Source organism: Triturus cristatus, chromosome 3_2, assembly GCF_964204655.1.
Source record: "Triturus cristatus chromosome 3_2, aTriCri1.1, whole genome shotgun sequence".
Lineage (NCBI taxonomy): Eukaryota > Metazoa > Chordata > Amphibia > Caudata > Salamandridae > Triturus > Triturus cristatus.
The window spans coordinates 689288000-689304006 of NC_140584.1; the positions used below are offsets into that span (position 1 = coordinate 689288000).

General features: G+C 47.3%; 1 protein-coding gene across 1 annotated transcript in view; it reads right to left on the reverse strand.

Moving 5' to 3' along the window:
- Positions 1–16007, reverse strand: part of VPS8 (VPS8 subunit of CORVET complex) — a 1789524-nt gene that overhangs the window by 225093 nt on the left and 1548424 nt on the right. The window contains exon 43 of the mRNA XM_085648738.1: positions 3162–3330. Coding sequence (XP_085504864.1) covers positions 3162–3330 — 169 coding nt within the window. The remainder of the gene's footprint in view (positions 1–3161; positions 3331–16007) is intronic.

The window sequence follows — 16007 nt, forward strand, 5'->3', positions numbered from 1 at the left end:
CAGAGGACTTCAAGCAGGAAGTAGTTCAGTCCCCGAGAGCAGGCTTGCCACTTGGAGCAGAAGCAGAATCTGCACAAAGGTCATAACTATTTCTTTTGTCCACCGACATACAACTTCACTTCCCAGAAGCAAATCACCTTTGAGTGCATGAGGGGTCACTTATCACATGACAGAGTTGTGTCCTAAACCCAGGCAGCAAAGACAACACCTCACGCTGATCTGTGCCCGACATCTGCTTCCCGCAATCATGCCATGGATTGCATTTGGTCATTTTAGGATGGGGTATCTTTCTCTAGGCACAATGCATTAAATTTGGAAGCTACAGAAACAATGACAAATGCAGTAGTAGGGCTCCAGAACTGCATCAGAAAGTGCGCAAATAAAGAAACTGACAAGCACATAGGGGTGCTCATCACTGCAGGCAGTATGAAGCCATCGCAAAGTCACAAAATTCTCTGTATCCAGTCTAGCATCTTCGCGATATTCTAAGATGAGGAATCTGCTGTTAGAAGTATCAATCAATGGCCCCCAAAAAGGAATCCTGAAGGTGGGATTTTGGTTTATTGATCGAGAGACCCAGAGTGGACAGCAAACCAAACAGTCACTTGTAAATGCTTTGAAATTAGTTACAGTGAGCGAGCCTTCAGGAATCAGCCTTTCAGGTACTTCAATATGTGTACCCTCACCTGCAAAGATGGGCTGCGACCACCACCATCATCTTCGTGAACACCAGAGGGGCCGAGGCTAGACTGAAGGCTGGGACAGCAAATTGAAAGTGTTCTGATCCCACTACAAACCAGAGGCACTGCCTTTGGGGCTTCAAAATCTACACATGGAAGTAAGCACCCTGCAAGTCCAAAGATACCATCCAATGTCCTGGGTCAAAGGCTAACAGGACCAGGGCCAGCACCATAATTTTAGACATTCATAAGCCTGAATTCTAAGATCATCCTCAGATCCCTTTCCTTCTTGGAGACCAAGAAGCATCAGGAATAGGACTCCTCCTCCACCTCGAACACACCATCAGCAAGCAATATTTGTGCATGCCTGGAATTATATCAGCACAAATAGGCGATTTTTGGGTAAAGACTAAGGGAGTGCCTGGCTAAATAGTCAGGAAAGGGAGGATTTACTAAACAGAACAATTTTAGGAGCCACTGGTCCGAAGTAATTGTGAGCCAGTCACAAAGACAATAAAGAATTGTGCATTCAACTGACCTCAGATGACAGTTTGATGGAGAACTCAAGTGGATTGGTGATGGCAGACAAATAAGCAGAAGAGGACTGTTGCATCTGTTGGTGGTCTTGTCTCCTACCACAGTCCCTTCCCTTGGAGCCACGAGTGGACTGAACTGGTTCCTGGACAGGCTTTGAGTGTTGCTTCTGTCAGTATCTTGAGTATCCACAAAAATTGCGATATTGCTTGAAAAAGAAGCCACAGAGAGCAAACCGTGGCACTTCTACCTTTAGGGTGTACTAGTGAAACTGAAATGAGAACAACTCGTTTCCAGAGAACAAAGAGTGTCAACAGTGAAATATCACACTTTTAAAGGTGGCTGTGTTAAACAGGTAAGGAAAATAAGCAACACCTGCACACCACCACCATCAGTGGCAGGGAAAAAAGAAAACCCTTTTTAATACAACCCTCACCCACTCTAGAAGTGGCATGTTTCATCAATGGGTTCACCCCGACTCCTAAAGGTTTGGATGGGCTCAACCGTGTTCCAGGGAGCTCTTTGAAGAATGTGGTTTTACTGGGGTTTTTTATCTTTATACAATTAGATAAAATGTCTCATCTACTGTCTGTAGAACTTTTGAAAAAAGGTTAGGAAAAAGCAGAACAAATTGTGGGACCTTTAGCATGCAAGGGTGGTGCCTGGTTGTGGCTTTCGAACATTATGCCAAGGGTAGGACAGAGTTGGGATTGACCCAACTGCAAGCTCACACGAGATGATGCAAAATGGTTTCAGGATCCACTTTTAGTATCTTTCTGAGGATAATGTACTTAATAGAATACTGGTAGCAGGTTTCAGGATAAGTGTCTACATTGGAGACGGGGACAAACAGCTCCACCAGCTTTACCAAGAGGATGCTGATTCGAAAACATGTCTAACCAATCCTATTAGACTACTTAAAACATTGTGGAAATGTGCAGGATGGACCACTAAAGTACTGAACAGCCAAAAGAAACACTTTTGTCACTTGTTCACGTTGAAGCCACAATAAAGCAGGCACATACTTCTTGCCGGGATCACCATTATAGTGAGATAACCTAAATATCTCATACAAGCGGTCATGAAAGCACAGATTCCGACCTTTAGGAAGTAATGCAATGGCTCTTCTAATATACGACGAGTGAGATGGATATTTGTGTAGATGTGTTCTGTATGAATGTCTGAAACATATCCACCCCCACACCACTTCCACAATTACAAATTACAAACAAAACATAGAATCCCAGAAAAGAAGGTAGTGAAAAAATTCAAAAGTTCACACGGAAAAGAGTAACTGTAGCACTAATCTGAAGATACTAATATAACCCAGAAAATATCATAACCTGTAACATTAATTGGAATTATTTACCAGTTTTTTTTTGTGCAGAGTTTTATATAGCACAAACTTGACCCGAATCCAATCAGGTATCAGAGCGCTTTACATAGCGCCAGTTACGTTACATGAGGACACACGTTAATTTATTTATTTGTTTTGTTAGGCACGGGGAGATTAAGTGATTTGCACAGAATCACAGGATGTTTTAGCGTCGTTACTGAGACTCAAACCCAGTTCCCCCAGGTCCGAGGTCGAGCGCCCTAACCGTTAGGCCAACTCCTCTTCCCTTTGTCATCAGTACCATCTCAGACTTAGCTATGTAAAACCTACTACAATTGTAGTCCAACACAGAAGAATATTGGAAGTCAGCAGAAAAATTGTATCCATGAGAAAACAATATACATGTTTTAGTAACACATTTCTGATTAATGATATGTCTGCACTAATGCAGCAACTTTTTATGGATCCCTTTACACAGACATCATCAACAGATAACCCAGAGGTAATAAATACACAACAGAAATCTAATTTCACAAAGGAGACATGCATCCATATATTTAACCTCAGGGAAATTTTAACAAAGTTAAATTCCTCTTCGTAAGAATCCTAACCTGAGCAAGCGATGATGTTCTTCCTTTCTTTATTGCAGAAGTAGCTTCATTTTGTTGCTCTCCACTATTCCTGGATTTACATTTATAGCAGGTCCAACTTGTCTGCCCATTTATTTCAACCCCACACTCTTTATTCAGTAAGCAGAGCGAATGGTACAGGTGGCCACAGCTGAAGTTAAAAATAAATCTCATCTGTTGTTTGTTTTGCATTTTATTTCGTCACAGCTGCATCTGGCAAATGCTACACTACAGCCAAAGCATTTTATAAAACTCAATTAAACATCTTGGAACTAGTTATCTCGAATGTATCACTGATTGACGCCATTAGCTGAAACACAGACTTTAGCGATACCTGACCTTAGACACAGCTCCTCAGTTCCTCATTGAAAAGTCTTAAAATTAGCATTAATAATATTTCACATAGATACTTTTCATGTATTTGTAGATTCACATTTGATGTAGTCCTCTGTGTAGAGTTGGCAGTTACGGCATTAACAGTTAGATGCACTCAATGTCTTCAGAAACAACAGGGTATTTAAGAATGGTCCAAGTCAATGCAAAGATTGCATTCCTAGGAACCGCTAACAATACATTACTTCTACTGTTTAAAGCCACTTGCAGATTCCCAACCCAATCTTGAAACTACTGACCAACATTGCAACTACTATTTTAATGACGGGACCTATGAAATCACAAAGGAAAACTCAAGAAAGTAGGTTTTCATGATAAATAGGTGAAATGTTATTACTGAATTTGCATCAGATGTAGGCAAGAGTATAATGTAAATAACAGTGTCCTGCATGCCTAATTTAAGATTTTCTCCTGTTCGCATACTCGTGACAAACTGGCGCCACATTTTATGAGACCAGAAAATGCTTCTTGAGCTATTAAAAACAAAAGTGTGTACAACTAGTGTAGAAGGTTACGATCCTTCTAGCATGGTTACCCCCACTTTTTGCCCGGTGTCAGAGTGTTTTCTTACCTCGTCTGCTGGGATCCTGCTAATCAGGACCCCAGCAACTGTGCTTTCTCCCCTAAATTGACATGGCAAGTACTTTGGTACCTACACCACTGGCTACTGGTGTATCCTTATAAGTCCCTAGTATATGGTACTGAGGTACCCAGGTCATAGGTCCACCAGGGTTCTCCAAAGTACTGCAGCATGTATTGTGCCATCCATGGGAGTCCACTTAAACTCTGACTACAGGCCTGCCATTGGAACCTGTGTGAGATGGTGCTTGCACCTCTCATGACAGATATACGTTTCCTTATATCTGAGGTCACTGAACTTAAAACCTATAAGTCACACCTATGGCAGGCTCACATAAGATATCGTGAGGAGCCAGAGATGGAGGCAGAGGATTTAGATGGGCAGCTTGAGAGGGCAGTAGTCCCAACCGGGGAGAGAGCTCCTTCCAGGGCGGGCAGCAGGGTTTCTTCCAAGGGTCTGTCCCCAGGAGAGCAGGAAGACAGAGAGAGGGTGCACAAGTTGGAGCTAGCTAGGCTCAAGATGTAGGGTCAGAAAGACATAGAGAGCAAGAAAATAGAGCTTGGGATGGAATTAGAAATGAAGAAGTTAGCCTTAGAGGAAAAGAAAATGCATTTTGAACATGAGAGAGGGTTGAGGGAATTGGAACTCAAGGCCAAAAGTGTAAAGGTTCCTCCCTCTGGTGGCAGCCTACTGCCAGTGCAAGGGCCAACATCCCCAAAGACGTAGTTAAAGATTTCCACAAGAATGAGGATATTGGTCAATGGTTTAGGCCTTATGAAGCTGCAATGTTGGCCCACCGGGTCCCTGAGAAGGATTGGGGAGCGGGGTTGTGGGGCCACTTTGTTAGTGATGGGAATGACACCTTGTTAGATTTACCTACAGAGGAGCAGGTGTCCTATGCTCACATGAAAGGAGCCCTAATGTCCAGATATGGTTTGACCCCAGAGTTATACAGACAAAGGTTTAGGAATTAGAAAACTGGAGTCTACCACTTGGGTGGAATATGTGTCTTTCTTTTGCAGAGCATTGGGTGGTTGGGTGAAGGGTAGCAAAGTGGATAATTTTGAGGCGCTCTATGATTTGTTTGCATGGGAGCACTTGTCCAATAACTGTTTTCCAGAGCTACGCCAGCACCTGATTGATAGTAAGCTGACTAATGCTAGGAAGCTTGCTGAGGAGGCAGACCGCTGGGTGAGCATCCGGGTCCAGAAGGGTCATGTGGGAGGCTTCGCCAAAGGTGGGAAGGGTCCCCTGCAGAGAAGTGGGGTGACAAGGGTAAACAGAGGGAGTTCCAGAAAGGGCCCCAAAGTAATTCCCAAGGGAACCAAGGGAAAGGTTCCCAGCCTCCCCCTGAGAGGAAGCCAGGGGCCCGACAGATAAGCCTGTTCACAGGGGCCTAAGACTTGCTTTAAGTGTGGTAAAGAGGGCCACTGCTCTTATGATGCTAGATGTCCCTTGTATGGGAAGACAGCACCTACTGGTGCATCACCCAGGCAGATGGCTAGTGTAGTCCTGGGGGAGGAGATGGGTGTCCAAGGAGGGTGGGGTCCCGCAGAGATGTCCCTAGTCTCTTTAGGAGACTGTGAGGTGGTCCCCAGGTCCCAGCTGCCTGATAACAATAAGAAGTACAGGCAGTGGATGACCATCAATGGCCAGAGGGTGGAAGCTCTTAAAAACACAGGAGCCAGTGTGACAGCTGTCAGTTGTCGGATGGTGTCTGATGAGCAGGTTATCCGAAATGCATTTTACCCAGTTGTTGCCGCTGACAACACAGAGAGCCACTGCAAGGTGGCTAGGGTTCCCTTTGAGTGGGGGAGGGGGGTCTCAGGGACTCTTCAAGTAGCCGTGAGGCCCGCCATGCCTGTTGATTGTCAGTTGGGTAACGATTTGGAGAGCTCCCCTTGGGCTAAGGTGGAGCGAAGTGCTCATTTAGAGATGTTGGGTTTGCCTGAGTGGGCCTGCGTGACCACTCAGTCTATGGCAGCCAGTAAGGGTGTTCAAGAGGACCTGGAGCCTGAAAGAGTGGCCCAGGTGCCTGCCTTAAAGAAAAGAGGCCGGGGGTGCTGGAAACCTGCCCCTACAGTTCCCACCGTCCAGGAGGAGGCAGACCTTGCGGGGGATGCCCTGGAACCTACAGGGGAACAGGTAGCTGAACTGGGGGACCTACCTGAGCTGACCAATTGGCAGCAGGAAGGAGGACCCTCCAGGGAAAAGTTCTGCGAGGAGCAGAAGAAGTGCCCTTCTCTTGTGGGTTTGCGGCAACAGGCTGCAAACCAGGCAGCAGGTGATCAGTCTGGATCACCTGGGAGAATGGTCTCCTGCATAGTGAGCAGCTGTATGTTTGGGGGTTGGCCTGTAGTGGTTGCTTCAATGCCAAAGAAAGGAGAAGAGGACTGAGTGTGCTTTTCATCAATTTGCAGAAGATCTCCAAGGGCTTGAACTTGAGCTTGCCTCCTGCCTGAAGTCTCAGGGATACAAGACTTCACCAAGGAGTTGCCCCCTGAATTCCCTTGCTGGGAATTGAAGTGCCTGCTGTTGTGCTGGGCCTTCTGAGAGACTGCGTGTCGCTGGAAGCTGGAAGCGCGACTCAACGACGTGCAGCGAGGCCCACGTTGCCGCCTTACAAATGTCCTGCACAGGGACTCCCCCGTCCCAAGGCAGTAGTAGCTGCTGTGGCCCGAGTGGAATGGGCCCTCAGCCGCACAGGAGGATCATTCTTAGCCAAGGAATAACAGGCCTTAATGCACAAAACGACCCACCAAGAGATGGTCCGCTTGTGCACTGCCTGACCCTTCTTAGCACCCACATAGCCAACGAAGAGTTGGTTGTCCACCCGGTACTGTTTTGTGCAGTCCAGATAGAAGGAGAGCGCACGTTTTGGGGCCAGACGGTGGAGCCTCTCTTACTCTTTCGAGGGATGCAGAGGTGGAAAGAAGGTGGGCAATGTAACAGACTGGCCGATGTGAAAGGCAGTAACCACCTTAGGAAGAAAGGAAGGACGAGTCCTTAGAACAACCTTGTCCAGATGGACAGAAAGAAAAGGAAGTTTAGAAGAAAGAGCCTGGAGCTCACTCACTCTTCTGGCAGAGGTGATGGCAACCAGGAAAGCAGTCTTGAGAGTCAGAAGACGAAGATGACAGTTATGGAGTGGCTCAAAAGGAGCACATATCAGATAGGTTAACACCAGATTAAAGTCCCACATAGGCATTGTGAGAAGTTGGCCTGATGTATGATGTCACTAGTTCTAGTGTACACCTTATATCAGTCCAAACAACCCTTATGGTGATTGGTTGTAAAGTCAACCTTATAGACCAGCTATCCTAGTGGTAGCATGGACAAGAGCAGTCTTAGGCTAAACTCTGAATGGCATGTGAAGCCAGCTGTGATACCATATATAATCCCTTGAATACCGAATGAAAGGACACCACAACAGATATATATTTAAAATAAAGTGTATTTATTCTAGTCAAACCCTCAGCACTCTTTATGAGATTAGAGGTAAGTACAACACAGTCTTATTTATGCATACATTAAGTCACACAGGTAAGTAATACAGTTAGGCCCTAGGGGCCACGCAAACCATATACTAAAGAAGTGGTATAAGGACCACTGTCACGGAAATAGGATAGGCCTAGGCCTAGGGAATCGCTGGGGCTACACTACACTAGCAACAGTTAGGAAGTGGGAGGACCACGGGATTCAGGTGCAGGGTGGAAACACTCACACGTAATGCGTAAAAGTCGATAGAATTACTAGCAGTTAGAAATTAACAGTTTAAGGACACTTCTGAAGCAGCTAGAGAGTCGAGACTCGGAAGCTAGACCCTAGGATAGTCACTACCCTTGTGAGCACCGAAGTACCCAAGTTACCTAGCCCACAGGCTGCGGGTGCATAGGTGTGAACTTGCGTCGGGTTTCGTCGTGGACTTCTATGGATGCCTGAAGGAAAGTTGCTGACAGGCAGTCAGTGAAGAGTGTCCGGTGGATCCCAAGGCTGGGATCAAGAAGAGAGGAGACCTGCAAGCAGAAGGGACAGAGTCAAGGTCAATAGCCAGTGACCACGTGGAACCAGGAAGGAACCAGGCGATGTCGTGAAGATTGCAGGTGAAGGTGAAGCTTGTCGCTGCAGCCACGAGGACCAGGGAACGTCGAGGACGACCAGGACCAGGAGGCGAGCTGTCCCACGAAGGCTCTTGCTGTCGGCGGCGTCGAAGTTGGACTAGGACTCACCAAGCCTTGGCAAGCGGAACCCACGAAGAACGGAGGACTTGCTTCTGGTGCAGACCAGGAAGGTCTGGGGTGCTTCTCTTTTGCAAGGCAGCGGGAACCAGTCTGGAGGAGCCAAACCAGCAGTGAAGATTTCTGGATGCGTCGTCACAAAGGCCACTAGCCAACGGGCAAGCAACCGGACAGACGCGGCAAGCAGTAAAATGCAGAAGGGCCCCACGCAGGACTCGTGGAGTGTGGGGGTGATCTTCGGTGCAGATGGTGCTTGGGGTTGGGGCTTCTCAATCCCCGGTGCACAACTTCGAGGGTGCCTCAGAAGCTGCGCTGGAAGATACTAGCCACTTTTCCCAGGTAGCCGGTCCCACGTCTCTCGTCGCCTCCACGGATCTCAGCTCGGCTGTGGATGTGGATCAGGGTCGGAGAAGTCTGGAAATCAAGGCTCTGGTCGGGCTCTGCAGTCGGTCCCTCGTAGAACTTGGGCAAAGCAAAGGGTAGTCTCTTGATGGTGCCTGTTTGCACAGGGTAGCCACTCCTTGGCCACAATGGAGATTCTTCAGTCTTCTTCTTTCGTCGAATGTCGAAGGTCCAGAGTTTCTGTTCAAGTTGCAGGTTCAGGATAATCTAATCTCCTGGGGCCCAGCTACCACTCTTATACTAATCTGGGGGGCTGGGTTACCTGCTAGGTCACGCCTTATGGGTGGGACCTGGGAGGGGGGTGGTTACACCCCCTTCCCTTTGTCCAGTTTCGTGCCAGGACTGGGGCTGGTGTGCCCCAGCACCGGTTTGAACTGGACTATGCATGGGACACCTTGTGTGCCCCAGGCTTGTCTCATTCCTTTCAGCCCTCCCTGCCCCAAGTCTGACTGTGCTAGCACCTCCCCAAGCAGGAAACCTATTGTCCAAGCCTCCCAACAGCAGGAGGTCAGACTTGTGTCTGTGGCAGCAGCATCCATTTTGTGATGCTGAGGCTTTGGTTAGAGTTAAACAGCAAAGTAGGATTTTAACATGTCTCTCCCTCTAGAAGGGAGGAATAATATCCTCATCACCAGAAATGGTATGGGGGTATTATTCCAAAGTGTTAGACACCTTACACGACATGTTTTGATAAAGCCAAACCATAGTTACCATAACCGTTTAAGATTACAAGGCACTTTAAGAGTATATGGTAGGCTATATCATAGAACAGCTATAAGGACATGATTCCGAAAGCTGCAGACAGGCTCAGCTCATGCTAGAGCACCATCTCACATGTTACTAAGCACTCTGCCTCCAGGATTGTTAAGGCCTGCCATAGGAGTGACTGATAGGTACACATGTGTCTATATATAAGGGTAGATATAGGCATACTATATCTAAGCAAGGGGTGATTACACGACCTTGCCCCAGCTGAGTGATCAGCCAGTTGTGTCTGATTGGAAGGCCAGACCAGGGGTGGCATAATACATGCTGCAGCCCCTGGGAGGCCTAGGGTACACCTATGCCCTGGGTACCTAGGGTACACTGTACAGGGTCCAATAAGGTGATCCTTACCAATTGGGAATGTACCTAGGGTACATGGAGTCCATTTTAAAGAGAGAGCACACAGCCTGAGACCCTGAATGGCAGGATCTCAGGCCAACTAAGTCGAAAAACCAGCTAGACACTAGGCAAAAAGTTGGGGGTAACCATAGTCAGATATCCACCTTCCTACACCTAAAGTACATAGTATCAATTTAGAGAGAGAAGAGCAGGGCTGTGGGTCTGATTAGCAGGCCCACAGCCACATCTAAGTCGAAAACCAGTAAAGCAAAAGCAAAAAGTGGGGGTGAACATAAAAAGCAGACCCTACTCTCCTACACAACCCCCCCCCCCAACTTAGGGACATTAAACTAACCTTGACCAGTTGAGTCTTCATGTTCTAAGTGGAAATATCTGGAGAGTCCATCTGCATTGGCATGGTCAGTCCCAGGTCTATGTTCCACTGTGAAGTCCATCCCCTGTAGGGAAATGGACCACCTAAGAAGTTTGGGATTTTCACCCTTCATCTGATTTAGCCACAAGAGGGGCTTATGGTCTGTCTGAATCTTGAAGTGAGTGCCAAACAAGTATGGCCTCAGCTTCTTCAGGGCCCAAACCACAGCAAAGGCCTCCCTCTCAATAGCTGACCAACGTTTCTCTCTAGGGGTCAGCCTTCTACTTATAAAAGCAATGGGCTGGTCTTGACAATCTATATTAAGTTGTGAAAGAACAGCTCCCACACCTAACTCAGAAGCATCTGTCTGGACAATGAACTCTTTGGAGTAGTCTGGACTTTTCAGAATAGGTGCATTGCTCATGGCCTGCTTCAGGTCATCAAATGCTTTTTGACAGCTTACTGTCCACTGAACTTTCTTTGGCATTTTCTTGGAGGTCAAGTCATTAAGCGATGTCACAATGGACCCATAGTTCTTAACAAACTTTCTGTGGTACCCAGTCAGGCCCAAGAAAGCTCTGACCTGAGTCTGGGTAGTTGGAGGAGTCCAGTCCTTTATGGTCTGGATCTTGCTCTCCAGTGGTTGAACCTGACCCCCACCAACTAGGTGGCCCAGGTATACAACCTTGCTCTGCCCTATCTGGCACTTAGTGGCCTTGATAGTGAGGCCTGCCTTTTGCAGGGCCTCTAAAACATTCCTCAGGTGGACCAGGTGATCCTCCCAGGTGGAGCTAAAGACAGCAATATCATCAAGATAAGCTGCACAGTAATCATCCAACCCAGTAAGGACTTGATTCACCAACCTTTGGAAAGTGGCAGGTGCATTCTTCAAACCAAAGGGCATTACCACAAATTGATAATGTCCTCCTGGGGTCGAGAAAGCAGTTTTGGCCTTTGCATTCTCAGCTAGTCTGATTTGCCAGTAGCCTGCTGTCAGGTCAAATGTGCTCAAAAACTTAGCAGCTGCCAGTCTGTCAATGAGCTCATCTGCCCTAGGTATTGGGTGGGCATCTGTCCTAGTGACAGCATTGAAACCTCTGTAATCCACGCAAAACCTCATCTCTCTCTTACCATCTTGGGTGTGAGGTTTTGGCACAAGGACTACAGGACTAGCCCAAGGGCTCTCTGAAGGTTCAATGACTCCCAGCTCCAACATCTTTTGTACCTCAACTTTTATGCAGTCCCTGACATGGTCAGGTTGCCTGTAGATTTTATTCTTTACAGGCAGACTGTCACCAGTGTCCATCTCATGGGTGCACCAGTTTGTCTGACTCGGGGTCAGAGAGAACATATGTCTGTAGGATTGCAGAACTTGTCTGCAGTCCTGTTGCTGATGGACAGTGAGGCTGTCAGAAAAGACCACACCATCAACTGAGCCATCATCAGGGTTCTGAGTCAACAGGTCTTGGAGAGGGTCACTCTCTTCCTCCTGCCCCACATCTGTAGCCATCAGTAAGCCCATGTCTGCCCTGTCAACATATGCCTTCAATCTGTTGACATGAAGCACCCTGTGGGGGCTACTGGGAGTCCCAAGGTCCACCAAGTAGGTGACTCCTCCCTTTTTCTCAACAATAGTGTGGGGTCCAGACCATTTGTCTTGGAGTGCTGCTGGGGCCACTGGCTCCAACACCCACACTTTCTGCCCTGGATGGTAAACAGTCAGCACAGCCTTTTGGTCATGCCAAGCTTTTTGGAGTTCTTGGCTTGCCTCAAGGTTTTTAGAAGCCTTCTTCATATACTCTGCCATCCTGGAGCGGAGACCAAGTACATAATCCACTATATCAAGTTTGGGTTGTCTGAGAGGTCTCTCCCATCCTTCCCTTACTAAACATAGGGGTCCTCTTACAGGATGCCCAAACAAAAGCTCAAAAGGACTGTAGCCAACCCCCTTTTGTGGGACCTCTCTGTAAGCAAACAGAAGGCAGGGTAAAAGGATGTCCCATCTTCGCCTAAGCTTGTCTGGTAAACCTTTTATCATTCCCTTTAGGTTCTTGTTGAATCTCTCAACAAGCCTATTGCACTGTGGGTGATAGCGTGTGGTGAACTTGTAGTTCACACCACACTCCTTCCACATTGCAGTCAAATATCCTGACATGAAGTTGGCACCTCTGTCAGAAATGACCTCCTTTGGAAAGCCCACTCTGGAGAATACTCCAAGTAGGGTCCTTGCCACAACAGGAGCTGTTGTGGTCCTCAGGGGAATAGCTTCTGGATACCTGGTGGCATGGTCCACTATCACCAGTATGAATCTGTGCCCAGATGATGTTTGTGGGTCCATTGGCCCTACAATATCTATGCCCACTCTTTCAAAGGGAACCCCCACCACAGGTAGTGGTATGAGGGGGGCCTTTGTGGTGCCACCTGATTTGCCACTGGCTTGGCAAGTGACACAGGAGCGACAAAACTCCTTAGTATCTTCTGACATATGGGGCCAGTGAAAGTGAGGGACAAGCCTGTCCCAAGTCTTGTTCTGGCCTAAGTGTCCTGCAAGGGGAATATCATGGGCCAAGGTAAGAAGGAAGCCTCTGAACTTCAGTGGTATGACCAACCTCCTGGATGCACCAGGCTTGGGGTCTCTAGCCTCTGAATACAGTAGCCCTTCATCCCAATACACTCTATGGGTACCTTGAGCATTCCCTGCAGCCTCAGGAGCAGCCTGCTGTCTCAGGGGTTCAAGAGAGGGGCAGTCTAATTGTGCCTTCCTCAGATCTGCCCTTGAAGGTCCCCCTGTCCCAAGAAACTCAACCTGATCAGGTTCAAGTTCTTCTAGGACAGTTCCTTCAGGGCTCTCAGAATCATCCTCCTGTGATGGCTGATCCAGGGCCTGAGGCAGGGGGGAAGGCACAGCCTTTACCCTACTGCTCTTTCTCTTGGGTTGTGACTGGTCCATAGTTTCAGGATCCAGCACTTGTTCAGTGGTGCACTTTTTGGCCTGTGACCTGGTCACAGCAAGGACATGTGCATCTATCCCCAGCATTTCTGCATGGGTCCTATACTCCACTTCAGACCAAACTGAAGTTTCAAGATCATTGCCCAGTAAACACTCTACAGGAAGGTCTGAACTAACAACAACTTTCTTGAGGCCAGTTACCCCTCCCCAGGAGAAGTTAACAATAGCCACACTATGGGAGGTAGTGGCATTGCTAGCGTTGGTCACTAGGTAATTCTCACCTAGTATGATCTGTCCAGGGTCCACAAAGGCAGGTGTCACCATTGTGACACTAGCCCCAGTGTCCCTGTAGGCCTGAGCCATTCTTTGGTTAATAAAAGGAGTCTGTCTGTACTTGCCCAGGTTACTGGGGCCTACAGTAGAGGACAAAGCTAACTCCCCATCACAGATCAGAACAGCCTGAGTAGGTATCCTGACTAGGCCAGAATCCTCCTCAGTTCCCAGGGTCAACCCTACTACACCCTTTTGCTGGGAACCACCACTTACAGCTGAACTAGGGGGTACAGTTGCCTTAGGGGCAATGGTGGCTGGGGGCTTATCCTTTTTGGTGCACTCACTAAACCAATGTGAGTTGGACTTACAATAGTTGCACCATGGTTTCTTTTGGCCATCTTTCTTTTTATCCTTTTTGGGACCACCCTCCCCCTGAGCCTTTTGGGGGCCTGGTGAAGACTTCTGGTCTTTTTGTTTCTGATCATTACCCTTCTGGTCTGCCTTTTTCTGATCACCGCCCTGGTTCTGGTTTTTCTGCTTAACTCTAGTCCTGACCCATCTATCTGCCTTCGTTCCCAATTCTTGGGGAGAAGTCAGATCAGAATCAATCAGGTGTTGATGCAGTAGCTGGTTTTGACAGTTGTTAAGTATTTGTTCTCTCATGATCAAATTATACAATCCTGTATAGTCCTTAACCTTACTTCCCACTAGCCAGCCTTCCAGAGCCTTAGTGGCACAATCTACAAAGTCAGTCCAGTCCTGAGTCTGTGTCTTCTGGGTATCCCTGAACAACAACCTGTATTGTTCAGTGGTTAGGCCAAACCCATCAATTAGAGCACTCTTCAGGACAGTGTAATTGTCTACATCCTCATCACTAACTGTGAGGAGCTTGTCTCTACCTTTCTCAGAGAAGGAGAGCCACAAGATAGCTGCCCACTGACTTCGGGGTACCTGCTGTACTTTGCAAGCTCTCTCAAAAGCAGTTATCCATTTGTGGATGTCATCCCCACACTTGTAGGGAGGGACAATCTTGCTCAGGTTTCTATTATCATAGTGCCTGTCTCTATCCTTAGGGATATTGCTGCCACCAGTGGGTTCTAACCCACTTAACTTTTGCTCTCTAGCCACAGCAAGCTTCTCCTTGGCAAGGGCAAGTTCTTCCCTCTCAATCCTCAGATTAGCTTCCCTCATTCTGGCTTCATGCTCTTTTCTCCTGGGGGGAAGTCATTCCCCTGCGAGAAGAGGCACTAGAGATGCTAGAGACATGGGAGTGGATGGATTCCCTTGAAGGGGATCGGTCTCTCCTGCTTCTCTGGTTAAGCCCACTTGGGGGTCTGTATGGGGGGACCCCATGCAAACTCCCATGTAAGCTTAGGTTAGCCTGGCTAAGTCTTCCTACTTGGCCCTGGCTGTCTACCTCTTCATCTGAAGTCCCATCTCACTCATCTGTGGTGGGTAGACCCTCCTTTGTACCTAGGGTACTAGCCTGTGAGGCCCTAAGAGTATCATACTCCTCTAGGAGTTGCACTAGCTGAAGGAGGGTAGGGTTTGCACCCTGTTTTAACTTTCTGGAGGTACACAATTGTCTCATCTCCTGAAAAGTTAGGGTATCATATCTAGAGGGGGTCTTTTTCAGATCTGCCCCTCCTGAGAGAGTATCTCCTTGATCTCCCTCCAGAGACATGATCTAGTGAGGGTGTGGTGTGTGCACCTACCTACACTAGTTGTTTCTACTAAACCTCTCTAGTAGTTGTAGTCAGGGTGTGTTACTCCTTCAACCTACAACCACTAAGTCCAGTAGGACTTAAGTATTATAATCTATGTTATATGTACCTAAACAATATCTGTGTGATCTTTCAATTTAGTATCTCAAGATTACAATGGTATTACAACAGCAAGCTCAGAACCCAACCGCTGCTCACCAATATGAGAAGTTGGCCTGATGTATGATGTCACTAGTTTTAGTGTACACCTTATATCAGTCCAAACAACCCTTATGGTGATTGGTTGTAAAGTCAACCTTATAGACCAGCTATCCTAGTGGTAGCATGGACAAGAGCAGTCTTAGGCTAAACTCTGAATGGCATGTGAAGCCAGCTGTGATACCATATATAATCCCTTGAATACCAAATGAAAGGACACCACAACAGATATATATATAAAATAAAGCGTATTTATTCTAGTCAAACCCTCAGCACTCTTTATGAGATTCGAGGTAAGTACAACACAGTCTTATTTAAGCATACATTAAGTCACACAGGTAAGTAATACAGTTAGGCCCTAGGGGCCACGCAAACCATATACTAAAGAAGTGGCATAAGGACCACTGTCACGGAAATAGGATAGGCCTAGGCCTAGGGAATCGCTGGGGCTACACTACACTAGCAAGAGTTACGAAGTGGGAGGACCACGGAATTCAGGTGCAGGGTGGAAACACTCACGCGTAATGCGTAAAAGTCGATAGAATTACTAGCAGTTAGAAATTAACAGTTTAAGGACACTTCTGAAGCAGCTA